The sequence below is a fragment of the Paroedura picta genome, chromosome 4 (genome assembly GCF_049243985.1).
Source record: "Paroedura picta isolate Pp20150507F chromosome 4, Ppicta_v3.0, whole genome shotgun sequence".
Lineage (NCBI taxonomy): Eukaryota > Metazoa > Chordata > Lepidosauria > Squamata > Gekkonidae > Paroedura > Paroedura picta.
The window spans coordinates 113,193,762-113,208,580 of NC_135372.1; the positions used below are offsets into that span (position 1 = coordinate 113,193,762).

Sequence of the window (14,819 nt, forward strand, 5' to 3'; positions counted from 1 at the left end):
CCATTGCACTAATTTCTCATGCTAGCAAAGTTATGCTTAAAATCCTACAAGCTAGGCTCCAGCAATATGTGGACCGAGAACTTCCAGAAGTACAGGCAGGATTTCGAAGAGGCAGAGGAACTAGAGATCAAATTGCCAACATACGCTGGATCATGGAGAAAGCTAGGGAATACCAGAAGAATGTCTACTTCTGCTTCATTGACTATGCTAAAGCCTTTGATTGTGTGGAGCACAACAAATTGTGGCAAGTTCTTAAAGAGATGGGAATACCAGAGCATCTTATTTGTCTCTTGAGAAATTTATATGCAGGTCAAGAAGCAACAGTGAGAACTGAACATGGAATCACTGACTGGTTCAAAATTGAGAAAGGAGTTCGGCAAGGCTGTATACTGTCGCCTTGCCTATTTAACTTGTATGCAGAGCACATCATGAGAAATGCGGGATTAGAGGAGTCACAAATTGGGATCAAGATTGCAGGGAGAAATATCAACAACCTCAGATATGCAGATGATACCACTCTAATGGCAGAAAGTGAAGAGGAACTAAAGAGCCTGTTGATGCGGGTGAAGGAGGAGAGTGCAAAAGTTGGCTTGAAACTCAACATCAAGAAAACAAAGATCATGGCATCCGGCCCTCTCAATTCATGGCAAATAGATGGGGAAGAAATGGAGATAGTGAGAGATTTTATTTTCCTCGGCTCCAAGATCACTGCAGATGGGGACTGCAGCAAAGAAATTAAAAGACGCTTGCTCCTGGGGAGGAAAGCTATGGCAAATCTAGACAGCATCCTAAAAAGCAGAGACATCACCCTGCCAACAAAAGTGCGTTTAGTCAAGGCTATGGTATTCCCAGTTGCAATGTATGGCTGCGAAAGTTGGACCATAAGGAAGGCCGAGCGTCAAAGAATTGAGGCTTTTGAACTCTGGTGCTGGAGAAGACTCTTGCGAGTCCCTTGGACTGCAAGGCGAACAAACTGGTCAGTCCTAGAGGAGATCAACCCTGACTGCTCTTTAGAAGGCCAGATCCTGAAGATGAAACTCAAATACTTTGGCCACCTCATGAGAAGGAAGGACTCCCTGGAGAAGAGCCTAATGCTGGGAGCGATCGAGGGCAAAAGAAGAAGGGGACGACAGAGAATGAGGTGGCTGGATGAAGTCACTGAAGCAGTAGGTGCAAACTTAAATGGACTCCGGGGAATGGTAGAGGACAGGAAGGCCTGGAGGATCATTGTCCATGGGGTCGCAATGGGTCGGACACGACTTCGCACATAACAACAACAACAATTAATTAATAATGCTGAGTTCCAGTATTAAAAGATTCCAGCAAACTGCAAGGAACAGATGAAATGAATTCACAGAACCAGATGGAAAGCATTTCAGGACTGCCATTATTCCAACAGAATGTATAGCTGATATGACAGCCTTTAGAGCAGGGGTAGTCAAACTGCGGCCCTCCAGATGTCTATGAACTACAATTCCCATGAGCACCTGCCAGCAAATGGGAATTGTAGTGCATGGACATCTGGAGGACCGCAGTTTGACTACTCCTGCTTTAGAAAATGGGGATCAGTACCTTCAGGGAAAGCTTCTGGTGGAATCTTAAAAATCTTATTGTTCACTTTGACTTCCTCCTTCCTGTATTCAGCCAAAGGGATTGCACTCTTCTTGCACAAACTGTCGAGGATATGTGTGGGCTTGAAAGCATCTCGCCATTCATTGTAGCCCTCTCTGCAAGGAATAAACAGGGTGAGGCATTTTGAACTCTCTTGGATATCAGCTGATTTCATTTAATGCTAACATTCGTGTACATTGAGCTATATTGCTTATGACAGGGATTCAGTCCTAGGCTCTTTTGGGAAGATTACCACTGCTGGCCCTGAAATGGACAAGAATAGCTACAAAATTAAGACAAAATAAATGGGAAGGATTCATGTTTGGCTTGCAAGCTCTTCTTGTAATACATACGTATCATATTGTGAGGCCACTCCACAATTGGCTCTGTGTTTACTGTAGAATCGGTTCTCCAAGTCAATCTTTGTCTCCCCAATTAAGTCATCAGATCCCACCAAGTCATGATCAAATATTGATACAGTGAGCTCTGATTCCATAGGAAAGGATATGGTCAGCTCCAGCACCCTGAATATAAGAGAGAGAAAGAAGGTGTGCAAAGAGAGGGTGAAACAGAGCATATAGAAACGTGTCCTGTGCAACAATTATCTGATGGCCTATCCTAGCATCCTCTCTTTTTACACCTATACAATACAACAGAAGTACATAAGTCAAAGTTCCACCAAACTGGCACATGAATAGGGATGGGCACAAAATGAACTATAAAGCAAAATTCATAATTATTCTCTATTTGTGGTTTGCAAACTGAAGCTTGTGAATCTTTAAAACAGTTTGTGGTCGGTTAGCAGACAAAGCTGAAAGGAGTTTAAAGGAACTCTGAGTAACCTCCAGTTTTCTGTTCTCTATTTAAAGGGAGTACACAAAGCCCCCAAAATGGCTAAGTGGCAGGGAGTATCTGCTCCCCCTGCTCACTCAGCTATTTTGGGCTGTCTTGTGCAGTTCCTTTAAACTAAACGGACTGCACATGACAGCCCAAAACAGCAGAGCTCAGGTTTTCCAGCTTTCTGCAAATCCCCTCAAGAGACTGTGGTCTCTTTCAACGGGGTTTATAGGGACATGAGCCAAAACTGGTTTGGTTCACAAATGAAACTCCTGGTTCAATTCTTGATTCAGTCACAAAGTATCAACTGACATGAACTGTATTTTTCTGGTTCGTGACCATCCCTAAACATGAGCCAATTACTTGAACTAGCAAAAATCAACACTTCTGATTTGGATTTTTTTTTTTTTTTACTGTAGTAGGTTTCCCTCCCTGTCTCATGTGGCAAAATGGCTCTTTTTAAATCCCCTCCCCAATTTACCTAGTTAAACTAGGCAAGCATTATTCTCAGCCACTTCCTTCTCGGGTCTCATGAGGGAATATTTGGTTCTTGAAATCTGATTCCCTAGAAATCTGAGATTCACATCTAATAATAACATCTGAAATACCAGCAAGATTTGGGGGTATAAACTTTCAAGACTCAAATTTCTTTTTGACAAAGTATCAAACAAAATATCTGATGAAGGGAGCTTTCATTCTCAAAAGCTTATACCCCAAATATCTTTTTTCAAGTACTATTAGACTTGAATCTAGATGTTCTATTGCAGACCAACACTGCTACCCTTTAAAACTCCCTAGAAATCTTGCTGGTCTTTAAGGTGCTTCTGGACTCATATCTTCTTCCTCTCTGTTGCTCACTAGCAGTGCAGTCTTAAGGAAACCCCATGGACTTCAGTGGACCTAGGAAGGTATAACACTGTTTGTCATAGTTCATGCCCCTCCTTTCTCAGTATAGCAATTCTCTGTTCTTTTTTGTCCAATTTCAGTTCCTGAAGAGCAGTAGCACATGAATCAGAGTGGTACAAATAATGTAAATCTCTTCCATTTGCTTCTATAATGAGGGGCCATCTTCCAAAACAATTTTCTTTGGGCAGCTGCCTAAGATTTTGTAATGGTCATATATATGCTCTGCATGAAGCCAGTGGGCGAAGATGAAACTATAATATTACAAGCACATCCTTACTCTCCAAAGACCGGATTGAGTTGCTTTGGAATGTATCTTTCTTTGGTGTCCTTCCGTTGTTGCCCAATTGTAATCACAAGGTAAGGATCTGCCTTTCCATTGGGGTCTGCTGGTGTCAGGTTGGTTGCCTAAAATATAACATAGCAGGAAAGGAATTATTGTAAGAATGGACTAAAAGGCTGTAAATTACAAAAATTTATGACAATTTGGTGCAAAACATAAGAGTATCCACAATTAGCTGCTAGAAATTTTAGGGTTCAGTTTCAAATCATACTATCTGAAGGGATAATTCAGGGATGTAAGGAAGAAGATTCCTTCTCACCCTCCACCTTACTGTCTTATGCAGCCATGATTATTAGGGCATAACCTCAATGAAAGACTATTAAAATCTCCATTGAGAATTCACAAAGAATTCAAGATATTGCTAAGAAATACTCACTTTAACTATGTAAATTCGGACAAGGACCTTAATAGGTCTGTTTCTGGGGATTCCTTGGGAGATCTTGTGTTCTGCCTCTGCCTCTTCAGCCCGATAAACATAGAATGAACCCTGCAACAGACAGATTAAACAAGAAAATGTCAATCTATGTTATCCTTTCTGAAATCTGGCTCAATTTCATCCAGTTCCATTTCTCACTGCAGCCCCCATCCATCACTACCCCTAGCATAGCCAATTCAGTCATCAAAAGGGATCTCTCACTTGTCTGCCAGCAGATGAGCTGGTAGGATCCAGCCTGACACATTGTGCCTGGAGGAAAGTGCTATCCATTATCAAAATCTCACACAAGATATAGGAAGCAGTAGGTCAGTGAAAATACATTTACAGTTCTACAATGTAGAGAAAAAAAGAAACTCTCAAAAAAGGATTATTTTACTCTGATAGACTGATCTTTGTTCTAAGGAGCAGGTTGTTGTGTGAATGAAACTTGGTTCCTTCACATCATGGCAGTTCTATAGTGGTAACGTTTACATGCAATGCTGTTCCATATCTAAGAGAGTTACAGTGTGAATCACTAGATCAGCCTTTCTCAACCTTTCTACCACTGAGAACATCTGAAACATTATTCAGGCCCCGAGAAAACCCAGAAATGATGTCTGGAAGCCACACCTTCCAGCCACAACCCCAAAAGTCACATCACTCAGACACTCCCATCGGATGTGACATCAACAGGCCACGCCCACAGCACATTCACGGAAATACAATCACCCTCTTACCTCAAAGCATCGATGGCGTTTCTGGGGGGTGAGGGTTCCAGAAGCGGCAGGGGCATGCCAGCTGGGTGACCATGTGGATGCCCGCCAGGAGCATCGCAGCAGTAGGTAGTCCTGGGGGTCACCAGCAGGAAGGTTCTTAAGGTGGGGCCCAGCGCCAGACAAAGCATTGCGCTCTGGTCCCTGGACCTTCACATCACTCAGACACTCCCACCAGATGTGACATCAGCAGGCCACTCCCACAGCACCAGAAGTGACAGCACAGAAATGTTTTCAGATTATTTGTGAACAGAACCATTTCTGCATGTGGGGCTGGCTATAAGTTTGCTATTCTTCACAAAAGGGAGCCTGCAGTGAGAGGCCAGGGCAGGCCTCTGCCTCTCCGTCAACCCAACTCCCATGGAACAGACCTCAAAAAAGTAAATTCTAGAGGTCATGGGATCTGTTTGAAAAAAAGTCAGGAAGAAAAAGACAAAATTGCCTCCAGAGAGTGGAAGCACCAGGCTAAAAAAAAGGATGAGGCTCTCACTCCTAACTGAAGCCCCTCAGGCTTTTTGTTATCACTACCTCCACCATCAACTTCTTGGAGGTCTAACAGAGTTTCTGAGAGAAGGGAGAAAGACCTGCACCAGGGAACATTGTTGAGGTCATACATTGTTGGATTCAACCCTCTAATCATTAATGCGTATTACAAATGCTACTCTATATCCTGGAGCATGTCCAGAAAACAATTTAACACAGATTTTATTATTTTAATAATTTTTGGAGTTTGATTCATTAAGGCATACTATTTTCTGATCAATCCCTATACATTTTTATCAAATTCATATTACTCATCTACCTTATATTTTCCCACAAACTTATCTTCCTCATTTCCATCTTCATCCTCATTCGCTCTCCCACGATGAAGTGGAAAAATACATAGCCAGTCCTCAAAATTGTCAAACTCGTTTTCCAGCTCTGAATTGTAAATCTGAAATAAGAGGCAATGTTAAATTTTAGAGCTCTCCTGTGAAAACAATAGCTAATATCAGTTCACATACCATAGAAAAATTAACGCATTGTTACCTTTTAATATTCTCTGAAATCCTAATTGAAAAGTCAAGTATATATGACATGCTGTACTATATGCGGAAGAGCCTCTTGTGGCGCAGAGTGGTAAGGCAGCGATATGCTGTCTGGAGCTGTCTGCCCATGAGGTTGGGAGTTCGATCCCAGCAGCCGGCTCAAGGTTGACTCAGCCTTCCATCCTTCCGAGGTCGGTAAAATGAGTACCCAGCTTGCTGGGGGGTAAAACGGTAATGACTGGGGAAGGCACTGGCAAACCACCCCGTATTGAGTCTGCCAAGAAAACGCTAGAGGGCGTCACCCCAAGGGTCAGACATGACTCCGTGCTTGCACAGGGGATACCTTTACCTTTACCTTTACTATATGCGGGGCCTCTGAAGACCACAATGAAGTCCATCTGTTCTTGTCTGGCAGAAAAATCATAACAGTGTCCTATAACACTTCCAAAGAATCTCAACACAAGCAACCAGTTATCTGTTAAACCCCAAAGGGAGTGACTACGTATACAAGAACATATCCCCAAACTGGTTGTAAAGTTTCTGTTAAATACCTAAACAATTTAGAATATTTAATCTATCAAAAAGCTTAATTTATTACTTTGCAATCAGTCTGGGAAATAATCATTGTGATCTAGAATTCTGGACCAAGGTGGAAATGCCCTGTCAAAGATGTGGGGCTGTTATGCATGTACTGGTTTTCACTGCAGTCAGTTCGCCAATCCATTTAAAATGTCCTTTTCTAAAACGTTTTTAAAACATTCCCAATTCATTTAGAACATTTCCCAATTCATTTAGAACATTATGTGCTGCAATGTCATCTGACCACCACTCTGGCACATGCTTCCAGCAGGGCCTCATGGGAATTGTAGTTCATGGACATGGAGACCTAACAAGAAATTTCCATGGTTCCCATGCACACTCAAAGCCCCCAATATACCATCCCCTCCCCTGTGCGGGTTTTTTTTTAAATCACTGGTGAGCCCAAAACCCATAGCCTGAAGCAGCTCTGCTTCCTCATTTTCTTGCAAGATGGAACTGGCATTTCAGACAGCTGCTGAGCCTATGCAAGGTTCTTGGTATGTGGCCTCAGGAGCTGATGCCCCAGAGCTTCCAGTGACAAGATCTTGATTTTAGGCTTTTGGGTAGAGTTGCCATCTCTGGGTTGGAAATACCTGGAGACTTTGGTAGCAGAGCCAGGAGTGGGCAGGATATGGGGCAGCGAGGAACTTCAGTGGAGTATAATGCCATGGAATCTACCCTCTAAAGCCACCATTTTCTCCAGGAGAACTGATCTCTTTAACCTGGATATGAGCTAGAATACCAGGGATTCCCCAAGTCCCACTGGAGGCTGGCATATCTACTTTTGGGGCATGGCCAAGCAAGCCACAGACTCTAGGTCTGAGGAAAACCCTGTAGTGCTGGAGATTCCCTAGCATTCCTGTTATGTCTCAGAGGAACCCTGTCTTTTCTTGGAGTTCCACTGGGGTCATCCTTTGATAAGTCTGAATCTGGCTCAGTGGGGGGGGGTGTCTTCCCAGCCGGATCACAGAATCATAGAATAGAATTCTAAAGTCGGAAGGGGCCATACAAGCCATCTAGTCCAACCCCCTCCTTGATGCAGGATCAGCATAAAGCATCCATGGTAGGTATCTGTTCAGCCACTGCTTAAAGACCGCCCCGCCAGTGGATCTCACCACCTCCATAGGCAACCAATTCCACTGATAGGATTCCATCTTCTAAGACTTACCTTTAATGTGGCGATGAGTTTCCTTTTGGGGCGAACTGGCTCAGCTTCAACTATTATTTCATCTTCTGCATCCACATCCAAAGAAGCAACATTTAGATTCCCTCCTTCTAAATAAAATATTGAGATATTAATTGGATATGCTGCCTTACTCATGAAGATATCATTACTATAGGGCAGTGGTTCTCAACCTTCCTAATGCAATACTGGAATATGCTTTTATACAGTTCCTCATGTTGTGGTGACCCCCAACCATAAAATTATGCAAGAGTTCTTTCACAGAAATTAAACCAAAACTGATCAATGGCGTGAAGATCAATTGTTCATGATTGTATATAATTTTTTCCCCTGGGATTTCTCAGTTCAGTTTTGCTTCTTGTCCCGCCACCTGGAGCTCCTGGAGGCACTGCTGGAGCAGCTGGCGGCCAGGTGTGGGCACCTGCAGGAGGAGCGGCAACAGTGGCAGCGCCCTCCCCACTCAAGCTGCTAGCCCTGTCGCGACCCCTGTGAAAGGGTCGTTCAATCCCCAAAGGGGTCCCAACCCCCAGGTTGAGACCCACTGCTATGGTGCAACAGGCAATAAACTCAAAGAAAGGGGGAAGGAGTTTTGTGGAGTATCTCCTATCAGTCTACACAGAGAACAAGGGTATTTGAAGAAAGCAGTTTAGTTTTGCTTGCCAGAATTCCTGAGAGATTTCTGAAGAGAGCCAGTTGTGGAATACGGAACTAACACTGTTGAGCAGTGGTCCCCAACCTTTCCGAGGCTGGGGACCGTCAGGGCATCGGGCCGCGCCCCCGCGGACCGCGCCCGTGCGGGCCATGCCCGCGGATCGGGCCGCGCCCGCGGATCGGGCCGCGCCCACGGATCGGGCCGCGCCCGCGGGCCGTGCCCACGCCGCTCCCACGGGCCGCGCCCACGCCGCGCCCGCTGATCGGGCCGCACCCGAGCCGCGCCCGCGAGCCGCGCCCGGGCCGTGCCCACGGATCGGGCCGCGCCCACGGGCCGCACCCGCGGATCGGGCCGAGCGGGCATGGCCCGCACAGGCGCGGCCCGGCCCTGATTCCCTCTCCCCGCCTCCCGCAGTAAGAAGCTTCCCGGGCCGCAAGCTTGCGGCCTGGGAAGTTTTTTACTGCGGGGGCGGGGCGGGGAGAGGGAGCCGCGGCCCGGTGCCATGGCCTTTGCGGCCCGGCAGCGGGCCGCGGCCCGCAGGTTGGGGACCACTGCTGTTGAGAATCAGGCATTGCCAGACTGAGCTTGGCTCTGAGCATATAGGATGGATGCACTAGACACAATCAGTAGATGTGCAAATCATCGAATTGCATAGGCAATCCTGACTGGCCTGCAAAGGCGTTTGATTTTGCCAAAGCTACCTGGGATTTCCCATAAATCCCAATGCAAAACACAACAGCAGAGTGAATCTGAAGAGTTCTTGTTTTAGTAAATGCAAAGAACTCACCCGGATCATAGGGATCATCATTGTCACCATCTTCTTCATCACTAAAGGACTATAAAATGACATAAAAGCTCAGATTATTATAGTCTCTACCCTTTCACTGGTTTAGCAAATTTTCTGTTATCTGGACCAAGTTTAGACTGCAGGGAGAAGACACAAATTCTATGAACAGAATACCTTATGAAAGAGCATTCTCAGCATTCGCCTATTCTTCCTCAGATTTTTAATTATTTTCTCTCATTTTTGTTGTCTATATTTAATTTTAATCCTAGTTGAGTGGTAAATGTCTTGTACATTCTCTACGGTGCCTAGCTTTTAAGAAGCTCAATGAGAAGAGTCCCCCCCCCCCTTATTTTAACTTTTTATTTCATAAAGGATAATTAATACAAAAACTCATTGATCTGTTTTGAATTACTATTCAATAATCTAAGTGTCTCCTCAGATTATTGAATAGTAATTCAAAACAGATCGATATACATAAGTATAATCATTAATACTATTATGCAAATGTGCTAAGTTTTCATACATCTTGACAGAACAAAGAAGTACCGTGCAAATAAATATGCATTCATTTAGTAACGAATGGAACTTGCCTATGGAGTAAAACACTTAAAAGATACTAATATGAAACTGTCCCAAGATATCGCCCTAAGCCGGAACACAAAGAAGTGTGGTTAATAAATCAAATAAATAAAATATAGATAAATATACCAACAATGCAATCCAAAGAAGTGTTACATCTTTGTAAGCCAACTGACTTTAGTGGATTTAGAAGGGTGAATTCTCCTTAGGTTTGCACTGTAAATCACTGTGCTGACCGAGTAGCTGGCAACCCAATAAATAAGGTTCTACTTGGATGCACAAAAGAATGCATCTTTAAAGGACACAGCTTTCCAAATCACTAGATATATCTATCCATTTTGTGGTTAACTTTGAGGCTAAATTAATGTACTCTGTGTGTGGGTTCTTTTTATCTTTTCCAGGTTTTTTTTAAATCCCCCAATTTTGGAGTGTTTTTTCTTTTTTTTAAGATTTCAATTTTTCCTGTAAGCCTATGACCATTTTCAAGTTAGTAGAAAGATCTGTCTTGCCTGTTCCCATCTCCAGTCACCAGATGTAAGTATCCTCAGATCTGACTGACTTTGCTGTTAGTATATAGATATTATATCTTCCAGTCTGTTTACTGACTGACCAAAAGGTGTTTTTTTTTATTATACTTGCAATCTGACAGTTCTATAACAATAACTGGAAAAAGAAACACATTGAAGGCAACCAATTATTTGCATAAAGGGGATCAAAAATTATTTTGTGTGTGTCCCCAAATGTGGAGAGATAGGCTTCATAAACACCCATTCCCTCAAAGAATGAAGAATTATTCCATAAACCTGCCTCAAGACTCTCCGTAAGGCTCTTTTTTTCTTCACTCACTGCTCCTTCTTCAGGACATCACCTCCACCAGCAAACAATTTCTAATAGATTTTGGCTCTGCCCAAGCAGTTCTCTGACAGCCAGTGGGTGTGGTGAGGGGCCCAGTGCCCTCTCCATAGCACCATGGCACCCACCAAACCATCTGTAAAGCCCATCAAATGATTTGAAGGTAGTCAGGACCACATAGAATTTTTGCCCAGCTTGGCTTCTGATTGGCCACTGAGGATCCAACTGGCTGTGCAGATTAAAATGTTTCAGAGGTAGTTACCACCACAATATTGGTTTTATGTTTTTTTCAGTCTTCTTTCCCTATACTCCCCTGCACTTGTGCTTCCTCTGTGTGTGTGTGTGGGGGTGTGTGTGGGGGGGTGTCCCGAGGCAACTATTTTGTGGCTGGCTCTGCCTCCTGTGGCAGCAACTTGTGCTTGTGCCCACTAACCTGTGTCAAAATCCCAAAGATGCTCACACATTCAAAATGTGTGGGGACCCCTGGATTAGTGTTGGACTTGCATCAGTGCGCTCTAAATTCAAATCCCCACTCTGCCATGGAAGCTTGGCAGAGTGAGCCAGTCACACACCTTCAGCCTAGCCTACCTCACGTTGTTGTGCAGAAAAGAAAAGAAAAAAAGGAGGAACAGCAGAATGATAAAATCTGCTTTGGGACCCCATTGTGGAGAAAAGCAGAGCAGAAATTATATAAATACATACAGCTTAAAGCGTAAAACTCCACCACAAAGATAATGTTTTCTTAGCAGCAAAATAATGGCAGAAGCACTTTCCTAGATAAATGCTGTTTGTAAAGGATAAAAAAGATATCTGTTCCTCAGTTTTTCATCCTGCCCTTGATGAAGATTTCCACATTCCCTCTGCTTCTCCAGTTCTGATGATGATACTGCATTTACGGGTACTTCCCCTCCATTTGCTTTGCATCCTCACACTTTAGAATTAAATACAGTAAAACAGAGTATGTTGTAAAGGAACTAGCACGGCATTACCTGATCATTCAGATCCTTTAATGATTCATAATATTTAGACCACCAATCCAGTTCTTCTATTTCAGGTTTTTCCTCCTCAAATTCTTCCTTTGTTGGTATCAGTTTATCAACAGGGATTTTTTTTAGAGGTGCCTAAACATAAAGAATAAAGTCAACCTAAGAAAAGAACTTTGGATTAAACCTCAGGTCTTTTTATTCAGCAGCATCCCATCCCGCTTTTCATTCTCCTGTAGGTGGTATTCAGAAACATACTGCCTCAGAACACAGAGCGGAATATTTGGCATCATGGTTAATCATCAGTGACAGAGTGATCCTTCACTTCCTACATTTGTGTTATCCCCTTAAAATCATCTCAACCAGTGGGCATTCCCAAGATTTAAAGCAGCCAACTCCATGTTAATTATGTACTTGCTTTTATCTGTCCTGAATATTATTGTCAATCAGCTTCATTGGATGATCTGGATTTCTAGGACTGAAAGAGGGAGGAGCCATTTGCTCTAACATGACCCTTCCTCCCTTAGTAAAATTGTTCTAAAATAAAAGCCTAGACCTTTCATTTTTCTTCTTTTTGGGTGTAATGGAAGAAGAAGAAGAGTTGGTTCTTATATGTTGTTTTTCTCTACCCGAAGGAGTCTCAAAGCGGCTTACAAAATTGCCCTCCCGTCCTCTCCCCACCACAGACACCCTGTGAGGTGGGTGAGGCTGAGAGAGCACTAATATTCCTGCTTGGTCAGAATAGCTTTATCAGTGCTGTGGCGAGCCCAAGGTCACCCAGGTGGCTGCAAGTAGAGGAGGAGTGGGGAATCAAACCCAGCTTGCCAGATTAGAAGTCCACACTCCTGGCCACTACACCAAGGTAGCTCCTTTCAGCATCTTTTAAAGCTCTAAGACAGAGGCCCTCAGTGTGGAAACATATCTTTCCCAGTACCTGCTGAGTATTTAGAAACTGGGTGGAACCAGATTAGGCTTTTGCCTGGCAAGGCTTCTGATTGGCCACTGGAGACTTGAAGGGACATGCAGCTTAAAAAAAATATTGCTCTGGCAGCAGCTGCCACAACAAGACAAGGATCTTTACTATGTGGCTGACAGTAAACTGCAGCAGTCATTTTATGGCTTTTTCCAACTCCCCTGCACAGAGTCAGAGTCTGGAACATCTTTTTTTCAGCCAAGCTTATGATAATCCTTAGATTAGACAGAGCAGGAGGGCTCCATTTCACCTGGTTCTCCTAAAGCATTAAAGGAGTAGTTGGGCCCTTCCTCCCTGACCCTTCCCTAACGCATCGGGTAGGGATTGACCTCATCAATTTGTTTATATCCCCCTTTTCCTACATTATATCCATGCCCACTAAGGTCTATCCATCATAAAGAACGCTGTGCTTCTGGATGGTACAGCCTTGTGGAGAACCTCTTTCCATAGAATATAGCTACACTGAGAGCTACAAACCAGCAGACTTTGTCTCCAATAGTAAGGTGACCAGATATCTGGCCCTGCAAGGCGGGATGCACCACCACCGCGGCAGGTGGGCCTTCCCTCCCGCCTGACCTTTAGAAGGGTGGTGGCGGGGCAACGGCGGCAATGGCAGCAGCAGCGGGCCCTCCCTCCTCACTCCCCTCTCCCTCCCTCCCTGACTGGCCTTAGGGTGGTGGCAGCCCGGGTCAAGGGAAGACTCAAGGCCTGGTCCTGGAGGAGGCAGGGAGACCCGGAGGAAAAGGCCGCCCGGAGGAAAAGGTGGCAGCAGAGCTGGCCAGGAAGCCCTGCCCCAGAGCCTGGGTGCCTGCGTGGAGGCCTCCTGAGCCCGGGATGTTTACTGGGCTGCCTGCCACGTGGGCAAAAAAAAAATTAATTAAAAAAATTAAATTAAAAAATATATATATGAGAACACCACGAGACATTTTGAAAACGCCACTGGACATGGGTCAAATGCCCCAAAAGCGGGACTGCCCCGCCAAAGGCGAGACAGATGGTCAACTTATTCAATAGCAAAATCAGTGAACATTTGGATTTTCCCGATGTACCTACCTTTAGAAGCTTAAGAGGATTTGCTTTGCTTCCTAGGTCACCAGCAGCTGCACCAGCAGCTGCACCAATATTTATTACTGTCTTTCCAGCTGTCGCACCGATGTTTATCACTGTATGTCCAGCTGCTGCACCGAGGTTCTGCATCGTTTTAGCTATGTTAGGTCGAGCTGAGGCTTTCCGCACTAAAATAGAACAGCATAGATAATGCATACCAGTAAAATAAGTTGCTTCTACTTTACTTTCAGTTTATATCAACCACACATAACATTCCTTCAATTAGCTGGTGAAGAAGTTTGCATTGACCTGACCCACCTCAAATGCACACCATATCTATAATCTAAGTGACCTGACCCACCTCAAAATTCTGTCATTTCCTTATGGCAACATCATATCTATAATCTAAGTGAATGGTTCTGAGAATAATACCACAAATTCAGGAAATGTCAAAGTTCAGTTAGCCCATCTGACCTTCCACTGGAATGTTTGCACAGATGGGAAGACTACTGCTGCAGAGTGTGATTTTCTCACCTCCCTCAAAGAAACTCCAAGAAGTATTTTGGAGAACGTTCTGAGCTGTAGTAGAAGGGAGAAAAGTTATGCTCTGCAGGTGGAAATCCATCTTCATAAATGCCTTGGTGGATCCAAGCCATTATTTCTTTCATAGTATGCTGCCTGGATATAAATGGTATTAATATCTACTGCATGGCTCTTGTTGACTTTCTGCAACTCTGGTGATCCTTAACAAAATGGTGACAAGAAGTTGGATATGGCAATGTACAATGGAGTAGCTGTGGTCTCATACTAGTTGCAGGATTCTACATTGTGAGGCTGAAGAATAGAATACTTCTACCATCATGACAGTCACATTATCCCACATCATCCAAAAGTCTCAAAGCATTTTAGATTTTAAAGACTCACTCTTGGGTGGGCTGTCTGTTGTGTCTTCAAATTCATCTATCTCTTTCGGAGCAAATTTCATAATATGTGACACTATGTGAGTTCCCACCATGACAGTGCGTCCAAAAGCTCTCTTCTCCACCACAAAGATACTCAGGGGTGGGTGCAAATAAACCTGCTCTGGGAGCTCCTGTGAAAGAGGCCAATAAAGAGTTACAAATTAGATTGCTGAAGAGTGCTGCATTTTAGAGATTACCCATTGCTTTACAAATTAAAAATTTAAAGGCAACAAGCCATTCATTATGGCAGTGGTCCCCAACCTGCGGGCCGCGGCCCGGTGCCGGGCCGCAAAGGCCATGGCACCGGGACGC

General features: G+C 44.2%; 1 protein-coding gene across 1 annotated transcript in view; it reads right to left on the reverse strand.

The window, feature by feature from the left end:
* The window catches only part of LOC143836200 (fer-1-like protein 4), a 71,389-nt gene that overhangs the window by 12,282 nt on the left and 44,288 nt on the right, over window positions 1-14,819 (reverse strand). Inside the window, exons 29-38 of the mRNA XM_077335188.1 lie at window positions 14,470-14,638; window positions 13,552-13,733; window positions 11,532-11,663; window positions 9,112-9,160; window positions 7,658-7,764; window positions 5,685-5,816; window positions 4,071-4,181; window positions 3,632-3,759; window positions 1,965-2,135; window positions 1,573-1,727 (exon numbers count right to left, since the gene is read on the reverse strand). Coding sequence (XP_077191303.1) covers window positions 1,573-1,727; window positions 1,965-2,135; window positions 3,632-3,759; window positions 4,071-4,181; window positions 5,685-5,816; window positions 7,658-7,764; window positions 9,112-9,160; window positions 11,532-11,663; window positions 13,552-13,733; window positions 14,470-14,638 — 1,336 coding nt within the window. The remainder of the gene's footprint in view (window positions 1-1,572; window positions 1,728-1,964; window positions 2,136-3,631; window positions 3,760-4,070; window positions 4,182-5,684; window positions 5,817-7,657; window positions 7,765-9,111; window positions 9,161-11,531; window positions 11,664-13,551; window positions 13,734-14,469; window positions 14,639-14,819) is intronic.